Source organism: Oculina patagonica, chromosome 13 (assembly GCF_052425735.1).
Source record: "Oculina patagonica isolate OP01 chromosome 13, crgOcupat, whole genome shotgun sequence".
In the NCBI taxonomy this organism is placed as follows: domain Eukaryota; kingdom Metazoa; phylum Cnidaria; class Anthozoa; order Scleractinia; family Oculinidae; genus Oculina; species Oculina patagonica.
In genome coordinates this window covers 24,713,405-24,734,798 of record NC_135770.1, presented here as the reverse complement: position 1 = coordinate 24,734,798, position 21,394 = coordinate 24,713,405, and the positions used below count along the sequence as shown (strand labels likewise).

At 38.8% G+C, this 21,394-nt stretch overlaps 3 protein-coding genes across 4 annotated transcripts in view; all 3 read right to left on the bottom strand.

Annotated features, from left to right (window-relative positions):
- Positions 1 to 21,394, bottom strand: part of LOC144636268 (uncharacterized) — a 98,239-nt gene that overhangs the window by 46,069 nt on the left and 30,776 nt on the right. The window lies entirely within an intron of this gene.
- On the bottom strand, positions 3,475 to 21,282 carry LOC144636410 (lactadherin-like). Of its 2 annotated transcripts, XM_078495620.1 has the most exons (10): positions 20,956 to 21,282; positions 14,316 to 14,448; positions 13,880 to 13,885; positions 13,154 to 13,494; positions 10,848 to 10,989; positions 7,270 to 7,598; positions 6,536 to 6,677; positions 5,881 to 6,137; positions 5,632 to 5,741; positions 3,475 to 3,678 (listed from the first exon to the last, which is right to left on the bottom strand). In XM_078495620.1, exons 1-10 carry the CDS (start codon positions 21,274 to 21,276, stop codon positions 3,624 to 3,626), a joined length of 1,836 nt encoding a protein of 611 aa, XP_078351746.1. In that variant the 5' UTR covers positions 21,277 to 21,282; the 3' UTR covers positions 3,475 to 3,623. The 2 variants fall into 2 exon arrangements, with proteins under 2 accessions (XP_078351746.1, XP_078351747.1); XM_078495621.1 differs by lacking the exons at positions 6,536 to 6,677; positions 7,270 to 7,598; positions 10,848 to 10,989; ... (2 more) ...; positions 14,316 to 14,448; positions 20,956 to 21,282 and adding exons at positions 4,860 to 4,992; positions 5,110 to 5,146 and having other exon boundaries at positions 3,475 to 4,139; positions 5,627 to 5,741; positions 5,881 to 6,095.
- Positions 8,195 to 9,686, bottom strand: LOC144635507 (discoidin domain-containing receptor 2-like). The gene is made up of 4 exons (XM_078494607.1): positions 9,674 to 9,686; positions 8,977 to 9,326; positions 8,608 to 8,746; positions 8,195 to 8,250 (listed from the first exon to the last, which is right to left on the bottom strand). The coding sequence occupies exons 1-4, from the start codon at positions 9,684 to 9,686 to the stop codon at positions 8,195 to 8,197; spliced, it is 558 nt and encodes a 185-aa protein (XP_078350733.1).

Sequence of the window (21,394 nt, the reverse complement as noted above, 5' to 3'; positions counted from 1 at the left end):
TTGAAGGTGGAGTTTGGGAAACCGATAAGAGAATATTCTCCCAATTGAAAGGCACAAAGAGGACACACATCGTAAAGTTTAAATAAATTGTTTAATTAATGTTTTAAATAGTAATAAGGTTGAAACATTTTACTGAAAAAATGTCTTAAAAAATTAATTCCCTATCTTTTTACAACTGAACAGTGTAAATGGTTTGCAAAATAACTTGGATTTGCGATAAAACAACTGGAAAAACAAAAACAATTGTATTAACAGAACTTATTGGCTAGTGGTACTTCTAAATTGTTCATCAAGGAATAGCCAAGCAGAATGATAAATGTCAAAATAAAACCAAGTGTTAGCCTTAGAGTCCAGATTGTTCAAAATGAAGTTGACTTGTCTTTGTCTTTTATCTGCTTTTTGTGGTGTGGCCCAATGTTGAGACGTAAGAATCCACTCTGTGATTATTTCTGTGGGCAACCATTCCCCAGAAAGAATACCATCAGTTTAAAAGTGTCTGTGTCTCCAATTGGTTTTTTCCAGAATAGGCGCTCAATGTCTATGTCTATTCACATCTCCCCAGGGGGGCAACGAACAACAACGTCAATGCAACTTATTAGAATTCTGAAAACCTTGCAAAATCCATCATTCTCTGAAGAAGACCGCAGAAGGCGATCGAAAGTTTAGAGTATCCTTTTATATTTTTAGATCTGTTTAAACCATTTTTATATTTCAATTTTAAGCTATGACCACAGATCGCTCCAGCAGTTTTATTTACAAGGAAACTAACGTTGTCAAACTTTTTTGCTATGGAAGCGAGCTGTATTTTAAAAACGAGCGCGAGTGTTTTATTGGGTTTCTAAACAGGAGAAGTGGAACAGTTCGAGAGCTCTAATGGCTTTCGAGTGTTTGGAAATATAGTAAAGCAGGAAGCACTAGTTTATGAAATTAATCAGTGTATCAACAACGGAAAAATGGTTGAATTTTTTATGATTTGAGTCCGAAATGACTAAGCCGCACATCCACATTTTACATATTGCTAACTGAGGTGGCCTCCCCTATAAGCCTGGTGGTTTCTTGAAGGTCTCCTCGCCTTATAATAATTTGGTACAGGGCAAATAGGCAATACTTTGCCTATTTGCTTAGTAATTTACACCATTTGTTCTAGTTGCTAGTCTGCTTTTTATTTAGTAGCCAATCCTTGGTTCTTTTCAAAACATTTTCTTCTGTATAAGTATTATATAGATCTTCATGAAGATCGACACTATTCGGTCCACGCAACCTTGCTATCTCTAGTTTCTGCAGTAACGGCATAGATTAGTATTGAATTGTCCTTTACACCTCTCTCTATCGACACTAAATGGGCACAGTTATGTCACACTGGCACCGAATGGTGATGTCATATCTACAGACATTAAAATTTATGATTTCACCTCTACTGAGGACTGAGATCATAATTGAAGTGACGTCATGCATGCGTCAGCCGTCTGCTTAAAAAGCGGTAGCGCGAATGAAGTGACAAGATTTACAAAAAAAGCTAGGATAGTTTCTAAGTTTTAAAGCGAGGAATGAATATTTGATTTATTTTTTTCTTGATTGTTATTACATGATTACTTATTTAGATTAGCTACATGGTGATCTGTCTCGCATGGAGTGTTCCACTCTTTTTACAGATTATTCTTATGGCTTTGCGTGTTTGTGTATACATTTAGACTTAGATTTCAATTGCCATTAATTTGTAATAAATTAAGTTAATCCTGAAATGAAGAATTAGTGTCTCAAATGTAAAAAAACCCTTACGGCACAGAAACACTTATTCACCTTAAATTTTCTGAAATGGCGAATTACTTAAAAATCCAACATTACTTCCGATTTCTGAAAACAGATGGCATATATTTTGTTCACCCTCGGTAAACTCAAGGAAAACATGACGTTTGTCGACTGTTTTCCTTCCCCATGGAAATGAAAAACGAACAGCTTGTTTTCCTGACAATTTTTTTTTTATTGTTTTCCGAGCACGCGAATGCTGTATTTTCCAAGCGTTTTCGCAAAGAATTAGTATCGGAATGTTTGCGATTGTTTTTCTGCCCAAAGGAAATGCTAGTGAATAGCCTGTTTTCCCAAATGTTTACGATTACAAGTGAAATATAAGCCTTGGCTTTAGGCCTTTAGCTTCAGAATACATCGTTTGCTTTATTGAATAACGCGTAACTAGTATAGTAAGTATGAATAAACTATGTGCTATGTTGTAAAGTAAAATATGTCTCGACAAATATGTTTTGCCATATTTGGCTCAGATAAACTCAATAACTGTATAACTTTGGCCAAGGTCACCCCCCCCCCCCCCCCCCGGGCTCGGATCTCAATAACTGGATAACTTTGGCCAAGGTCCCTCCAAGCATTTGCAAAACTGATATGTATGCGTTAAATTCTTTCTCTAAGTTTTAATGCACCTATCAATGTTAAGCCCGAGGGGGGAGGGGGGGTCGGGGTAACCACCGGAATTTGATCGTGAGGTAGGTCCCCAGGGTGGGGATTTTGATCGTACGTGATGGCCCCAGGGTAGGGATTTTGATCGTACGTGATGGCCCCAGGGTAGGGATTTTGGTCATATATGAAGGTTTGAAGGGACATCTGACCACCTTTCATGGGGATTTTGACCAATTATTTTGTCCCGGGGGTGGGGAATTTGACATTTTTTTATAGAAAATGTCAAAATCCCCACCCCTTGCCCGACCCCCCCCCCCCCCGGGCTTAACAATGATAGGTGCATAACTGGAATGTTATTTCGACACTGCACTGCTTTGATCTTATTTTATATGGTTACGACGTGCGTTTGGCAAGACCTATAAGTTCTTCTTTGAACTTTACAGGTTAAATACGTAAATACGTTGCTGACATTTGAAAAAGTGTGAGCCATGTATACCTGTATTTCGGAAAAAAATTATTTTCATATAAAAAAAAATTCCAGTACTGACAATAACAAACCAAAAACCGACAAAATAATTTTCCAAGCTCATCGCCAAACGGCCTTATTGTACCATCAACCTTTGAATGTATCTAAACAATGACGAAGGTGTAGTGTGCCCTGTACCTTACTTTGGTATATAACAATAGAAAGTGACGTCATATGATTGAGTAAAACCTGGCTACCTCCTGGTCTGCTGTGCTTTGTAGTAAATACCGCTTTTAAAGAGAAGTGAACTGAAAAAGGATTAAAGCTTTGCAAACTTTGTGAATTCTCATGCCATCTTAAGGGGCTAGGTCACACAGTTTTAGGAAATTTTAGCACTGACTCACTGGTTATTGAATTAGCTGCAATATCAAAAAGTGTCCAAAGAAGAACAGAGAAGCGAAGAAGGGTACGGTCGGTCAAAATTGTAGAAAAACGGGTAAACGGTTTATTAGAAAACTTTCACGTTTTTTCAAGTTTCTCTCAGCTGGCGTGAAACATCATATTTAATAAACGGAAATCATCCTCGTTTGTTATGTGGCCGTAATTTTGCCAATAAAAGATGGTTGCTCTATTTCTCCAATTTGAAGTTTGTATCTAATCGTTATGGAAAGTAAACAGAATTTCCTAATGACGCCGGGACCTAGCCCCTTTAATACGATTATATTGAATAGTGGGCGCTGACTTCTTCTTATTGAACCAAGATGTATCCCATGGCTTTGATGTTTTTGCCGCCGTTATCGGATGAGTTTGGCCCCAGGTTTCCACACGTGTTGGTGTCATCGATGTCTCCTCCCCCACCAAATCCAACTCTGGAATCACAAATGCTGCATGCTGAAACGCCGTTACCAATGATACCAATTCTCGCTCTGGACGATACTGTAGAACAACCAGGGTTAAATCCTTCACGGTTACACCCAGTCTGCAAGGTGCCTTGAGAACCAATCAGCGACTTCCACGTGTCACGACCCAACGAGGTGGCGCAGTATTGCCCGTCAGCGATCAGTGAGTACAGAGAGTTGGCCTGCTTGTTGATGACAATGAAGTTGATCTGTTGGCCGATCTTCATTCCAAGACAAATCTTGGAAAAGGGTGTGTTCCAGTAGGTCGGTAACTTGGTCTCGTTGCCATCAAACCCAGTCTTGCCTCCTAAAAGATTGGAGACGTTCTTGTCACTCCAGTATGTCGAGTCATAATGAAAAGTGTTCTGTAAAAGAATTTAAAATTTAAACGGTTATAGATAAGTATTCTCATTTTTAGCATTATTGTCGATTACAATTCCTTTTCCTTACTACCCAGATTAGAATATAGGGATTCTTTAAAACTGTTCTTTGTTTTCACGCCGGCCGTTGTCAAAATTCTAAAATCTGATTTTCCTATCCTGTTTAAGAGAGAATGCCAATTTTTGATACCCCGTCTACGACATAAACAAGTGCCACACTGGTTTTGTTGTAATTGTGAATTTAGCTAAGTATCAAACACCAAATCAACGTAGGTCAGCAATGCGGAAGAATTTGTGAAAATTGGGCTTAAGCTTATAGCTTAGTTTGTATAAATTTACCTCTCTACAGGCATATTAGCCTGTCCTGTTTGATATTGTTCCACGTAAAGATACCCCGTTTTAGACAAAAAGGGTGAAAGATATACCCCGTTCAAGACAAAAAAAGCCTGAAAGTCATACCCTACCCTGTATGGGGCCACACGTCCTCGATAAGCCCTTATAAGGGAGTACGCTCCCGGGGGGATATGTGGAAATTTATCAAATTACAAGGCGGTTCATTTATTATGGTAAATGCTCTTATTCTGAAAAAGAAAAATTACATTTTATTTATTTATTTATTTATTTATTTATTTGCTTTCATTTAATTGGCAGTCATTTTAAAGATTTAATATAAAACCAATTACAACTTTCATTTTTGTTGAATACCTTTTGACCGTCGATCTTCATGACAGGCGTCCATCCACCACCTCCGCAGTCTCCAAGATCATCGGTCATGTGACAAAAGACAGGAAGTATAACCGAACCCATTTTTAGCGGGTAGGCTTTGTTCCCTTCAGCCCTGAAACGCAAGGATACATCCAAAAAAGTTAATTCCACAAGTCGAACATGAACTTGTTCTGTAATCAATAAAACGATCAAATGCATGTGGCTAAATTCAGGTATAACTGCTACTTACAAATTGTTGTCATACAATTCCTTGCAGGTCCGAGCCACTAAACAAAGAAAATAGACATGTTACTTTATTTGTTTTGTGAGCTAATCAGAAAAAAGCGACCGATAAAAAGACAAAAAACGGCAATTAAAACAGTTTGTGCGCAAGGAAGTATTATTAAAAACTTTTGAAATGCTGTAGTTAAATTGATAAATTTTCCAATAAATTTAACCCTATCGTGACCTCCCGGCCTGTTTCATTTTTGATTTATTGCATACCCTGACGAGAACAGTTAATTACTAATTACATCTCTCAGGTGGAAACATCCTTGAAAATCCGCCATAAAAATGATCAATCTTGTCTTTCAAAAACAACGGTTTTCTTTCAAAAACGACAACAATAAAGGTTCTACCAACCGGTACCTTCTTACTCGCCTTCTGATCAAGTAATTGATCTTAAACTCTACATTTAAATATGTCTTCAAAATCTGTTATATTTAAACGCACAATAAAATCATTTTTTCTGTTATTGTTTGTTTTACCTATTTCGCAGTTTTCTCCTCTATAACCAGTCTTGCACACACAACGGTATTTCTTGTACGTAAATCCATTCAGGCACGTCGCATTATGAAAGCATGGGTTACTTGAACACGCGTTCTGATAAAAACCAAAAATAAGTCCGTTTCACTGATGTTGAAGTCATTTCACTGAAAACCGACCGACTCAAAAACCTTAAACAAAGAAAGATATTTAACAAAAACAATCAAACCAGCGTCGACTGAGTTACAATTCTCACCTCAGTGCCCCTGTAGGTAAACCCTTCTCGAGGTTTAAGATCTTCAGGGTGTCGCGTGTGATCAGAATCGCTCAGCTGACACATGACTTGGTCGTTTATTGGTGGACCGATGTTGAATGACACACAGTTACTTTCCATGGTACATCGCCCTCTGCATGAACTACGCATTCCGACACTTAGAGATATATTTTTAATCACGTGACCCTGAAGAGCGTGCCCATCTACTTGCGAGTGAAAATTAAGAGATCGGCAGGAATCTGGAAAATAAATTAAACAATAATAGCCATCGTTATCGCTATCATCGTCGTCATCGTCATCGTTACCATCGTCATCATCATCATCATCATCATCATCATCATCATCATCATTACCTTCACTTAAATGCTAGTAGCATTGTTATTAATGCAGTTTAATAATTATTAATTTTAATTGACTTCAGTCCTTTGCTGATTCTTATTTACTTCACAAATGTCCAAAAACCTCTGCAGTCGTTAGATATTGTTTTGTTTTGAAGAGAAATCAGGTTCTTCAAGACTCTCACTCGCGCTCTCCTTACGTTGGTAAGTATCACACTGACTTGTAATTATGTATCGCAAAACAGTTAAAGTTATAAATATGCAGACATTATTTTGATGATGCAGATTTTTTTCTGTACCTTGTAGGCAGCCATAGAGTTCCACCCTCATTGATATGTGTTCATACCAAGCCATTGGTCGAAAACGAATGTAACGTGCAGTGATTGGTGGGTTTAGAACATGGTAAACAACGGTGTCCTGGTCTGTATTTCCAGCGAATTCCTGAAGTAGTATAACATGGCAACATGTCAGGGGCGGCTCATTTTAATCATAAATTCTTTCACAAAACAACAGGTGGATCATTAATTGGAGAAAGATGATACTATTAATTCCAAAAAATGTCACCAACGCTAATAATTTCGAAATGGAAACCGTGCGGACAGGCAGTGGAAAAGCTTGATAAGGCTCTTATAGAAAACTGTTACGTGAATCGTCAATAAAAAATAAGTGCTGTACGGAATGGGTGCCAGCAATTGAAAGCGTGTTACTTAAATAGCAAGACAGTTATTTTTTTGATCACTTATGCCTCAGTTTTACAGCGCTGTGGAATGTTTAAAAAGTAAATATTGGTATATTTCTATTACTATTATTACTATTGCAAACTCTCAATTTCAAACTGCCATAAAATCTCGCACTTTAACATCATTGGTCTCACGATTGGCAGTCATCGCGTTCTTTCCATTTCTGACATCCATTTCTTTCCATGACCATTCTTGATGATTGACAAGCAAACGTGGCAGGGGCTGAACAGAACCTTTTGCAGCGGTTCTTTACTAAACTGACTGACAAACAGACATGCATTCAAATCCAATACCTTGTCTTCGTTTTGTCCTCGTTCCCTGTAGTTCTGGAAGTTTACCCCATTGTTACTGTACTGCAGCTTGTAGTTGAATACCCAATGAGGGTAATCGCTTCTTCCTTGTGTTGCTACGCGTGTTACTTTAGTGTACTGACTTCCCAGGTCCACCTGTAGCCATTGGTTCACATCATTTGTGGCAGCCACCCAACCTCCTGTTTTGCCTCCACTGTATTGAATGTGCAACCTTCCTCGGTTGGCGGCCTGATCAGCATTATATTCTGAAGAGGCGCTTAGTTTGTCGTCAGATATTAGCCCGCTTTCCATTCCGAGGGCTTCTTGGCATTCTAAAGGTCGCATTGAAAGCGATACAGATACACAAAGTAGTGGAAAAAGAAATTACTGACCCCGTACAACCCAACATGAAATATTAATTATCTCAGAATGCATACATTTTTCTTAAAGTTTAGTTCCGATAATTTTCAATGTTAATTGAGATAATAACCTTGGTTTTTAATTTCTCTATTTCATTTGCCTCTGCCAACTTTAAAGTGCATAATTTTTATAAGTAGAGGACTGAAACCTTATGTAAATTCTCATAAACTCAGATTTAACAAATAAAAAGTTGAAAAATTGTTCTTGCTCAGTTTAAAATATAGAAGGATGTCCATAGGCTTGCGAGAATTCAAGCGAAACAAAATTAATGCGAAATTATTAACCGAATCATGGGTTTACAAGTACACAACAAATATAGATACGGTTTTATAACGTGTGTAGTAAAGTTAGATAAAAGGCGGATTTAGGGGTGTGAGGTACCTCACCTTCCGTCTGGGAAGGTTTTCACGTTTTTAATTTTTTCGCTTGTTACCCCTATCGGTCCTATCGCGCGAATTAACGGTTTCACCCGGACGCCTGCGTTCTCTTTTTTTGCATTCAATATGATCTATCCTAAAGTGCTTTCATCATAAAGCCAGCCTTGAACGACGTTTAACAGACGTCCTTTAAAATATGACAGCTCTTATAATATAATGCTTTCATGAATATGGTACTTGGTGCATGCGCATGTGCTACTGTGCACGAAGGAGTAGGTCATGCCGATTCAATACTTTAACAGCTGCCGCAAGCACGTTTGGAAAACCTGAGCTTAGTAGAAGAAAACTGTTCACTTTATGAGAAATTTGTCGGAATGTCATGGAGTCTTTAAATCAAGATATGTCTACAACGACAAATTAACCGAAGAAATTACACAGGAGTAATTTTGTTTTATAAATTAGAAATGTCTTGTAACATCAATTCTTAAACAAGTCAAGAAAAGACCTAGAAGAAGATAAAATAAAGACGACTACATGTACTTACTTTCGATGCTATACACCTCGACTCTCAGACAGTTCCAACCTTGTTGTCGAGTTGGATGAAAGCGAATATATCTTGAAGAGACTGGTACTGGTAACTTGTGTCGGTCAACTGTGGTACTGTCACCATCCCTTTGAAATTCCTTAAAACAGATAACATACATGGATTTTCGTCTAATTTACATTTTCACGAATGAATACAGCAATCATCCCGAATCACACAAACACACAAAGACGCACTTGGAATGCTAATTATTGCAAAGTCTGTCATAAAAAATGTATTCAAGTTGACCAATGCGGCTTATCCCAAAAGGAAGAGAAAAAAGCTCATTTCCCACTTCTTGCACGCATTTAAAGAAAATTGAAGACTCACCAGTTCGGTGCCATTTCCATCTTTATAAGTTGTCCAGGTGTTTCCATTGGCCGAATACGACAGCTTGAAGTCTGTTACCCAGTCATGTTGTGATCCAAACCCGTTGCTGCCTCTGTCCCCCTGAGTAGCAACAGCACATACTTGAAATGTTTTTCCAAGATCAACTTGAAGCCAGTCGTCAGTCCTGTTTGGTTCTTTAGCACACCACCCATCACCTCTGTCACCATAAAGTCGACCGTAAGCAGGCTGGAAAACTTCGTTAACATGAGAAGTAGCTGTCATTTGATCATCAGGGATGACGTCAAGACTGGTAATACCAACAGCATTGTTGAAGCAAAAGTCGAGGATTTCTATGTGGAAGAGATTTACAGGTAGTAGGTTAACTTAGGAGTAATTCTGTGTGTTTGTGTTTTTGTGAATACTGATCTAAGTACTTTGTACAGCCAAACCTTTATTTGATTAAGCATTCCGAACGATGACGTAACCTTTAGTTACTTAAACGAATTTATGTTGTAACAGCGTTCACCATCGTAATCTATGTGGAAGTGATAATAACATAGTTGATTAGGTTATGTTTTATTGTGTTTATTACACCTATACCTCACTGTCTCTCTCCCATTCGCTTAGAAAAGTCTACGTTTGGGCCTAGTGGCCCATCGAGCCGGAGCTTATCCCTGTTTACGTAGCATCTGCTAACCGACTTGGAACATTTCTAATCCTCTTGGGATGGGATGCAAGTCGATCACAGGTCGATCCCCAGCATTAATTTATACACCCAGGCGGAGAAAGGCACTATGTGATTTAAGTGTCTAGCCTTAGAACACAACGCAGTGACCTCGGCCCGGGATCGAACCCAAACCATTCGATCTGGTGTCCAGCGCACTTACCATTGGGCCACCGCGCCTCCAAAAGATTTTCCCATGCAATTGTTAATTCTTGTTGGATTCAGGTTTCCATGACAACGAGAATGAACCACACCATTGTTTTCGTTATTCGTTTTAGCCTCTGCCTTGATAACTTTGGATATATATCTAGTCAACTGTTTGAGCTTTGTTTATTAATTAGTTTAAATAATGATCAAAATATTTCTGCCACTCGCAAAAGCTCGCAAATAGCAGGTTCTAATCGTGGGGGGCGGCAAAGAAAGTAAAACTAAGTTAATTACAAAAATTTTAAGACAAAAAATGAAAATAATCAATGAAAAGAAGAGCGACCGGGTTCCCAAAGGAACTCTGCTTGAAGATCCTTTTATCATTCTGACCGGCACCCTATTCGCAAGCTTTTTGCCACGTTTTGTTTAATGTACAATGTTCTGTGAGGATATTGATAAGATAATAAAGAAAGTTGGATGCGGGAGCAGGAAGGGCTTATATTAGGGGTGGGGGTTTGGGAGGAGGCTTATAACAGAAGACTAACAGAACATTTTTTTTGGAAGAATGGGACTATAAATGGGAGGGATTACAATACACAAGCGGGGAAAGGGGTGATTTTATTTATTTAGACACGGTGAGGTTTAAAGCTATATGCTTGTGGGGCCATGTACACCCGATCGAATTGGAATTTGGAGTGTTGGTTTTTGTGGAGGGAGGAAAACCGGAAAGCCCGGAGAGAAACCCTCGGAGCAAGGACGAGAACCAACAACAAACTCAACCCACATATGACGCCGAGTCCGGGAATCGAAACTCTGCCACATTGCAATTGGTGGGAGGCGAGCGCTCCCACCACTGCACCATCCCTGCTCCCCCTGCTCGTCCTTTAGCCGGTAGTCAGGGTAGTTATGGTAAATGCATGATACATTTTTAAACGTAGTGTTACTTAGATACAAATAATATTGGATGATTGATCGTAAAAGTGAGAACTCTTTTTAATACCTTGCACACAGCCATACAGCTCCGCTCTCATTGATATGTGGGCGTACCAAGTTACTGGTCGAAAGCGGATGTAGCGTGCTCTGATTGGTGGCTTTACTACATGGTAAACAACCGTGTTTTGATCTGTGTTTCCATCAAATTCCTTAATTAAAAAGATGGTAAATTGTCAGGGACATAAATATCATTCTCAACGTTGCTTCTTTACTTCTAGCCATAAGCTAGATAATTTATCGGATAAAATTAGTGTAAGTCTAAATAGATTACGTTAGACCTTTTCGTCCATGGCGTTCTTTGACAGCTACAGCAATAAGATTGACGAATAACGTTTTGCGCCAGTTTGCATAGGTTTCAGCAGGGAGCAAGTTGGGACCGAATTATGGATGGTAACACTTAAAGAAGTCAAACTTATTCGTTTATTGTAGACAATTTCGTAAAAGTCAATTCGACAAAACGGACTTTTTTAAACAAAAATTTGAAAGAATTTTGGTGGTTAAGTTTACAGTGCGAATACTCGAACCGGGACAGTTGGAACAAAGTTAACCAATCACAACACTAATTGAGAACAAAGAATGGCGACCTTTTTTAGAAATGGACCAATAACGTCCAAGACCGCAAACAATAGATTTGCAACAAAATTTAAACAGTCAACAACGTTTGAAACAGTTGCGGACCTCTCAGGAAACTTGCCTTGTATTTGATTGGATAGTTTCGATCCTAAATTTTCACTGACTGCACCGAATTTTCAGTAGCGCTCGTAAAACCGTAATCAAAAGTTAGCTTTCACAGGCTGAAAAATTCTTCAAAAGAAATTTTCTGATAAAATTGTATTGCTCTTCGTTGGTGATAGCACAGTAAAGAATAACGAAGGACGCTTTTATTCACGACAAGCGCGAAGACGCGAAACGGGATGGAATTGTTTCAAAGGACGTCTCAAGTGCCTATTCTGTCGTATGCAGTGTCTTATGTCGCATGTGAGCAGAAAGTGAATAGAAACGTTCTAGATTTTATGTTTGAAAAGTCAGTTGTTTTCACTCTTCTAAGTTACATACTCGTGTTTGTTGTGATTATTTTTTGTTTCTGACGAAAGACAAGGCAAGAAAGATTTGGGATGCCGCCACAGCGACAACTGACCTTGCATATTTTATTAATGGCAATTTTGCTTTCGCCGCATGAAATGAATTTTCTCCCATAAAAGTTTCAGTGACTTTAGCCTGTGGTAATTTTATAAAACCACAGAAAGATTGAAGACTCAATGACGAAACGGAACAAACTCCTCTTTCACGAAAACCGTGAGTTTACAAAGTTGTAACAGTAGATAACCGACAGAAAATGAGTCCGTGAGCAAACAAGCGAAAACAACATTCGACCTGATGTTTACATTTCACGTGGCCTCAAATCGTGTCAAAAAATGTAAAGTGGTAACTTGTGGACAGTTATACGGCATTGACCGACGATATAAGTATTCTGTTTTCGTGAATTTCAAAGTCATACGAAGGTGTAAAAGCAATTTGTTAACATTGGCGAGGAAGTGACTCGCATCGATTTCAAGGCAACAGACAGAGCAAAGCAAAGCTAGAGCGAAATGAAAATAATTACGGCGTGAATTTGATTTCACAGTCTTTATTTTATTTCCGGAGTGAAAATTTTCAAACAAGAGCAAACACATTGTGGAATATTCAATTCACAACTCCTGGCCGTGAAGAGAAAATTCACGGTTCGTAGTTTGATTTGTAAACTTTTTGCGAAGATGATATTGTAACATACATCTTGTATAACTTCTCTAACTTTATCTATCTACAATCTCTATCTACGACCTCTTGAAAATTAAGGATCGAAACTAACCAATCAAAAACAAGGCGAGTTTCCTGAGAGGTCCGCAACTATTTGCAACGTTGTTGAGTTTTCAAATTTTTCTGTAAATCTATTGTTTGCGTTCTTGAACGTCATTGGTCTGTTAACGAAAAAGGTCGACATCCTTTGTTCTCAATTAACGTTGTCATTGGTTAACTTTGTTCCAACTGTCCCGGTTCGAGTATTCGCACTGTAAAGCTAACTTCTTTTACTATGATTTAAAAAAGGAATAAAACAATTTCCATCTATGTTGACTTATGTCGGCATCGAACCTTTGTGTCAAACACATCTGATTTTGTTCACTGATGTAATCCTTACAGGTTTTCATGAAACAGCCTTCACCCGCCTCTTCAGGCAAGCTGTATTAGGATGCCAATGTAACATGAGCCACCTAACGAATTTCAACAAGCACGATCCGCCGGAAAATTTAGAAAAGTAATAAAGATAATATATACCTTGGCTACGTTTTGTCCTTGTTCCCTGTAGTACTGAAAGTTTACTCCATCGTTACTGTACTGCAGCTTGTACTTGGTTACCCACTGAGGGTAAACATTTCGTCCTTGCGTTGCCACGCTTGTCACTTCAGTGTATTGACTAAGTAGATCAATCTGAAGCCATTGATTGGGATCGTTAAAAGCAGCTGACCAACTTCCTGCGCTTTCCCCGCTCGCCTCTGAGCGCAGTCTGCCTTTCGTGGCGGCATAAAGGGAAGAATACTCCGAATCATGCTCCGAAGAGGCGGTTATTTGTGAGTCCAAAATGGAACCGCTTTCCATTCCGAGAGCTGGTTGGCATTCTGACCGTTTCCGAAAGAATTGATACAGATACATCGTCGTTACCATAATCAGTCAATCAAACAATCAATTAATCAATCAATCGATCAATTAATTAATCAGTCAGTCAGTCAGTCAATCAAAGAAGCAAACGATCAGTCAATCAATCAATCAATCAATCAATCAATCAATCAATCAATCAATCAATCAATCAGTCAGTCAGTCAGTCAGTCAGTCAGTCAATCATTCAATCAATCAATAACGTACTTGGTTAGGTTATGTTTTACTGTGTTTATTACACCTATACCTCACTGTCTCTCTCCCATTCGCTAAGAAAAGTCTACGTTTAGGCCCAGTGGCCCATCGAGCCGGAGGTTATCCCTGTTTACGTAGCATCTGCTAACCGACTGGGACCTCTTCTAATCCTCTCGGGATGGGATGCAAGTCGATCGCAGGGTTACCCCCAGCATTAATTTATACACCGTATCTATGCGGAGAAAGGCACTATGTGATTTAAGTGTCTAGCCTTAGAACACAACGCAGTGTCCGCGGCCTGGAATCGAACCCAGACCGCTCGATCTGGTGTCCAGCGCACTTACAATTGGGAGGAGGAGGAGGAGGTTTATAACACAAGACTAACAGAACATTTTTTGGTTGCAAGGAAGAATGGGACAATAAATGGGAGGGCTTACAATACATAAGCGGGGAAAGGAGTGATTTTTAACCGCTTGTCAGGGTAGTTTATGTTAAATGATAAATTTTTAAACATAGTGTAACTTAGATACAAATAATTATTGGATGATTGATCGTAGAAGTGAGAAAACGTTTTTACTACCTTGCACACATTCATACAGCTCCACTCTCATTGATATGTGGTAGTACCAAGCCACTGGTCGAAAACGGATGTAACGTGCCCTGATTGGTGGCTTTAGTACATAGTAAACAACCGTGTCTTTGTCTGTGTTTCCATCAAATTCCTTTATTATTAATTAAAAAGATGGTAAATTGTCAAGGATATATAGAGGATAATACATGGTTGCTTGGAGATATGAAATTTACCTTTGAGTGTTCATATCGGTAGCTCACGAGAGAACGCATTATATAAACCCCCTAATTAAGATGTTTTTGACGATTTTCCGCAAATTTCCGACCATTTTCCGAAGATTTCCGAAGATTTTCAAAATGTTGTCCGAAGGTCGTACGAATGTTTCCGAACATTTTTCGAACATTTTCCGAAAATTGCCGAAATTTTCCGAAGATTGCCGTAGATGTTTTGCCTTAATATCGATAAACTTTGGCTCACTGAGCATTGAAACATGGCAAATTCTCGAGCTGATTGGTCAAAAATGATATCACACATGTGCGGATATCATTTTTATCAATTTGTATCAATTTTATCGATTTGCTACCACTCGCTATACCATGCACTTCAATTTATATAATAACAATATCATTCTCAACGTTGAATTGCTTCTTTACTTCTGACCATAAGCTAGATAATTTTTAGGATGACATTAGTGTAAGTCTTACGGACGTTCGCGCTAATTGTTTATGTGCATCCTTACTGCGCACGTAATTCATGTCGCAACGTCATGCCACGTCATGCACGAGCGCGCGCGCTGAGAAACTCATATTGGGAGTATAGCTAACTGTCGTGGGTCGTGGGTCATGGGTGGAAGTCGTGGGTCGTGGGTGTGGGTAAAGTCGTAGGTGTGGGTAAAAGTCGTGGGTAACAAAAAATACTAAAATAAAAAAAAAATACTGAACTAAAATTTGTGTCAAAATAGTTCGTTCATGGCTAGTCTGATGCAGAGTGCTTAACGAACCTGTTGGGATGTCTGTAAAACAAGGAACACCGCGAAACACAACTGGAACACCAATTTCTTTAAACGCAGATAAAGTTTTATCAAAGTATTAAATAAGTATTATGAAATGGAGCATGATCAGTGCTTAATTAGAAGTTTGCGATCAGATCAATCGCTCACAATTCAAATGGACTAAAACTGAAGATCTCCGGTAATATTAACGAAAAGTTCCGAAGTCGTCCGAAGTCGCAACATTTACAAGGACTCTTCTCTGAGAAAAAACAGCGGAAGAAAGGAGTCATAAATACAATATATTAAAGTTATATTAAATTTCATTTTATTCCGAGCTGCGATTATCATTTCGTCCTTGCACACTTCCCGCAAACCACGAACACCCCGAAACACCCCTGCAACCCTTTCGTTAAGCGTCGCTCAAGATGGCAGCCCATAGCCCATGTTTTACACCTCAGTCCGTGATTCTTATTAACCAATTTAACCAATCAATTTTAATAATATTACTACTACGTGCTCGTTATAGAAATAAGCACAATAATTTGGAAGAGGTAGACGCAAAATTATATGCAGTGCGTCGGGTGACGGTTTAATAAGAAAGCTTTCGTAAAAGGTCTCACGTTAAGCGGCGCCATTCTAAGTATGTAATAGATTGTAGTGAAAATGTTGGCTGCAACATTTCCGAGTCCGAATCGCACATCTTGTCGCTTTGGCCAACAAGCGAAGCCATTACATCGGTTTTATTAGTAAACCAACCAGTCGAAACCAGAAGCGTACGCGTCCTTTTGTTGTTTTGTAATTTCCCACGGAAAAAATGCCGCTCAGTCTGCAACGCACAATGTCACGCAATACTTTTAAGTCACCGTTCTTGTGGGATGTGAGAGTGTGCGAGCACGAAATGCTAATCGAAACTCAGAATAAAATGGAATTTTATATTAGTTGCCATGTGAATGTTGTATTAATGACTCTTTCCTTCCGCTGTTCTTTTCTCTGACAAGAGGCTTCGTAAATGTTGGGACTTCAGACGGCTTCGGAACTTTTCGTAAATATTACCGGAGATCTTCAGTTTGAGTCCACTTGTGAGCGATCAATCTGATCGCAAACTTCTAAGCACTGATCATGCCCCATTTCATAATACTTATTTCTTTAATATTTTTACTTTATTTGAATTGTTTAAATTTATTTAAATTTTATAACACCGTTTTGTTTATCTGCGTTTAAAAAAAATTGTGTTCCAGGTGTGTTTCGCGGTTTTCCTTATTTTACAGACATCCCAACAAGTTCGTTAAGCACTCTACATCAGACTAGCCATGAACGAACTATTTTGTTACAAATTTTAGTTCAGTATTTTTTTTTATTTTAGTATTTTTTGTTACCCACGACTTTTACCCACACCCACGACTTTACCCACACCCACGACTTTACCCACACCCACGACCCACGACTTCCACCCACGACCCACGACCCACGACAGTTAGCTATACTCATATATTGGTAGTCAGGTCGCTTAGCGCAAATTTTTGGAGAAATCGTTACACGGTTGATAAGAGCACCAAACTTTGCAGAATGATTCTTCAAAGACTGTTAAATAATTTTATCCGTGGCTCCACCTGAATTTTTTTCTTGCAAATTGCAAAATTTGCTAAACATTTTGACCACGTACAAACTCTTAAGCACTGCTACCGCGCCATTTTGAATCGATGCAGTGAAAGTGGGACAGAAGGAAATATTTCTCTACTCCGTAAGAAAATTGCAGTTCTATGCTTAAATGTTGCAAATATATAAATATAAATTGAAGACATTGTTGAAATTTTCGCTAAAATATTAATTTTTAGATGCAGTATTCTAAAATGTTTATTATGGTAATTATATATGCGCTTGTAGTTTGTGGCCGCCGAGGGAGACAGAAGCCTTAAAGAAGCGAGATTACGAACACATTTTGGCCAAGGCAGCTTCAATAATAGGAAAACACATCTTCAGCCATGAGGCATATAAATTTAATGGATTGTTTCCATAAAATAGTCAAGAAGCATTGAAAATTAAATTTTCAATGGAGACGGTTTGAGAAAGCAAGATAAGCACAAGTTCCAAGCACGCCTTACCGTTGGCCAGCCTATTGTCTACAGCACAAAGAATCAAAGGAATCAAAGGAATGCGATACAGAAACATGGCACTCATACGACAGATAAGAGCGTGAACACACATAGACTGACGTGATGCAAGCGGATTATTTAGCATTTACGCCAGCTGGTAATTTCTATTTTCTATGCCAGGGTCACACTAACTTGCGATCTTTCTCCTCCCGCCGCAGAAAAAGAACGCCTCATTGCAGGTTAGGGTCACACAGCTTGAAGAGTGGACAGCAGAACGAAGATGGAGTTTTAACTCCTTCCTGTCTGCGAAAGGTCTGTTCACTGTTGGTGCCCTTGACAACCTTCAAAAAGCTCTTTTCTTGGTACCGGCATCCGTCTCCTTCAGTTTCCAACTGAAAACCAACCGGGTAAAAGTATACCACCAGTTACGATTCCTCCGTCTGTACCTAGAAAGCTCTCTGCTTTCATTGTAACCCCACATCCAGTTTTAGGGGAAAGGGCAGACTTGGCAGGCATTTAAAGAGGAAACAAAATCACTTCCCTCTTAGCCTCCCGTCCGTTTGAGTCCCTTGATGCCGACTGTGAGCACTTCCGAAAAACTGACCTGCTGGTTATCATCGTTTATGACAAAGATAGTTCGTCCTTGTCCCTTAATCAAACTAGGATTAAACTTTTCTGTCAAGGATATAATATTTATTTTTTTCAAGCCTGAAGCCGCCACAATTGGTGCTAGGGCTATGGAACATGGAAATCGCGTGGTTTTCTCTTCAATTTGTCTTATGGGTAATAAATATCGGGTACTCTGATATATAAATGCCTGTACAAAATAGTGACGGACACTCCCTGAAAAATTTAATTGACCGCTTACGAAAGGGAATATTGGAGAACAGCTTTTATGAATTTATGCAAATTAACCAAAAACGTTCTTGTTTAAATTGCAAGAAAAATAAAAAAAATTCGAATGGAGCCACGGATAAACTTAAAAAGTATCGAAAAGAGGCTGCATGCAAAAATTAGGACTTTTATCACAAAATCTAATCGATCGCTTACGCAAGGACATTGCGGGACAGCTTTTATGAATATATGCAAATCAGCTAAAAACGTTACAGTTTAAATTTCAAAAAAAATAAGATAATTCGGATGGAGCCACGGATAAACTTAAATAAGGTATAGAAAGGAAGCCGCATGCAAAAATTGGTGCTTTTATCACGCGTGTCACGATTATTACGCTAGCCGACCTGACTATTGGTGAGTATTCGTTGTGTTAACCTCGCTTGCAGTTTGCCTTCTTTAACGGTCGGTGACCTCAATTTTTTCGGGATAAATAACCTTTTGGGTTAAATCTCTACCGATTGACAGAAAATGAGCCAAATTCGATGGTTAGAAGTTTATTATTTTTTCATTTTCTCTTTTTTACGCGCGCGATCGAATCAGTCAAATTTGCAGCATTTTCCTGTTTCAACGTTTGCAAATCCAATTGTTATAGACAAGGTTTACTCTAAGGGACTTTAAAAGTGAAATATAGTTGTTCAATAGACCCACTCAAATAAATATGGGACAAAGGAAGTTGGCCTGCATTAATTCATTTAAAACATTTTGTTGCCAGAAGCCGCAGTGGTCATATCGAGTGACGAAATCAAATTTATCCAAATAAGCGCCTTATTTCAGATATCATTTCTCGAAAACGAATTCGGTGACCCCCCACTTTTTTACATTTCTGACATAAGTAACTTGTAAACTAGCAGTGGTGAAAGTTTAAGAAAAATTGCAATGTTGGAAGATTTTCGCGCGAATGTCCTTTAACAAATAAAGAAGCCTCGACTGTGCTCTGTTCTATTGTAAAGCACGCAGGAAGCGGCTAGAGCACGAAAGAAGTGTAGGGTGAGTGCTCTAGCCGCTTCCTAAGTGCTTTACAACAGAACAGAGCACAGTCGAGGCTTCTTTATTTGTTTTATAATTAAGAAATTCATTAATTTCCCCACGAATTCGCGCAATTATTTTCAAAACAAACTTTTGTCAAGCGAATAGAAGTGGCGTCAGCGTACATCTGTACTCTGATAAAGTACGCAACAATTAGCCAATCACAAAACTTGTTAGAATGGTTAAAAGAATTTGATTGATTGAATAAGACATCAGCTGTCAACAGCTGTCAAATCATCAAGTTTAAACCATCAAAGTTCAGAAATCCACAAGCTGAAAACGTCAAGTGGAATCCGAATTTTAACACGAGTCCTTGAAATTCTTAGGACTTTTAATAGTACAACACAGGATAGAAAAGTAGACTGTTCAGTGAACACCGGCTGAATTCTGGCCCATGAAAACTTGCACGTTGTTAACTTGACAACTAGAAAAACAAATTGCTCAAAGCTTGTGGCTGGTACTTCACAAAATGCGGCCGTGCGGCGTGTTTCGCGAATCATTTACAACCATCGAATTCGAGGAAAAAATTAAAGTCGGCTGTTGTGATTGCTGTGGCCTTCCACCCATCGCACTGTTAAGGATTGGAGGGTTTCAATGTCTGGACGTCTGCTTCTTGAATGACAGGTAAACTTGTGTTCGATGTTTTCTTTGTTTTCGCGCTTGTTCAATTTTTTCTAACTTTGCAGCAGCTTGTTTGAAGCTTGAAATTCAACCCCTTTTGCAATAAAAATTCCTAGGTTTAGGGGTGAATTGTTTAGGTGTCTCTCGATAGCATTGCGAGATCCAAGAAGCGATGACCTCGAGTAAAGTTCATCGTCTTTTGTTCGAGCTTCGGCGTAGAATTTATCGAGGTTGTTGTCTAGCTTCTTTGTTGGTCATTTTGTGAAGGCTTTTGGCAATTTTTCTTTCACGGCACCAAGCTGTTTTGTCAGGGTCAAGACAAAACCCGAGAAAGACGTTCGGGAATAGTGGTCGGCCATATTAGGTCGATGGCGTGACATTTCCTCCGTACATCTGGACTCTGATAAAGTACACTGTTTCAGCCAATCAGAGCGCGCGTTATATGAAAACTTTATTATAAAATACGTTAGACCTTTTGGTACATGGCTTTCTTTCACAGCTACAGCAATAAGGTTGACGAAAAACTTTTTGCACCGAAATTATGGATGGTAACACTTAAAGAAGTCAAACTTATCCGTTTATTGTAGATAATTTCGTAAAAGTCAATTCGACAAAACTGACCTTTTTAAACAAAAATTTGAAAGAATTTTGGTGGTTAAGTTTAAAGCTAACTTCTTTTGCTATGGTTTCAAAACTCATAGAAATTTCTCAAAAAAGGAATAAAACAATGTCCATTTGTGATGACTTATGTCGGCATCGAACATTTGTGTCAAACACACCTGATTTTTTCCCTGATAAGTCCTTTACAGGCTAACATGAAACGGCCTTCACCCGCCTCTTCAGGCAAGCTGTATTAGGATGCCAATTAAATATGAGCCACCTAACGAATTTCAACTAAGCACGATCCGCCGGAAAATTGAGAAAAATCAGTAATCAAGAATACAAAATTAAAGTTGCTCACTTCTCACTCCGGCAATTTAAGTAAGCGGGTTTCCTTTTAAAAATGACACGAACACTAAAATAATATATATACCTTGTCTACGTTTTGTCCTTGTTCCCTGTAGTACTGAAAGTTTACTCCATCGTTACTGTACTGCAGCTTGTACTTGGTTACCCACTGATGGTAAACATTTCGTCCTTGCGTTGCCACGCTTGTCACTTCAGTGTATTGACTAAGTAGATCAATCTGAAGCCATTGATTGGGATCGTTAAAAGCAGCTGACCAACTTCCTGCGCTTTCCCCGCTCGCCTCTAAGCGCAGTCTGCCTTTCGTGGCGGCATAAAGGGAAGAATACTCCGAATCATACTCCGAAGAGGCGGAAATTTGTGAGTCTAAAATTGCACCACTTTCCATTCCGAGAGCTTGTTGGCATTCTAACCGTTTCCGAAAGAATTTATACAAATACATTGTTACCATAATCAATCAATCAATCAATCAATCAATCAATCAATCAATCAATCTCATCAATCAA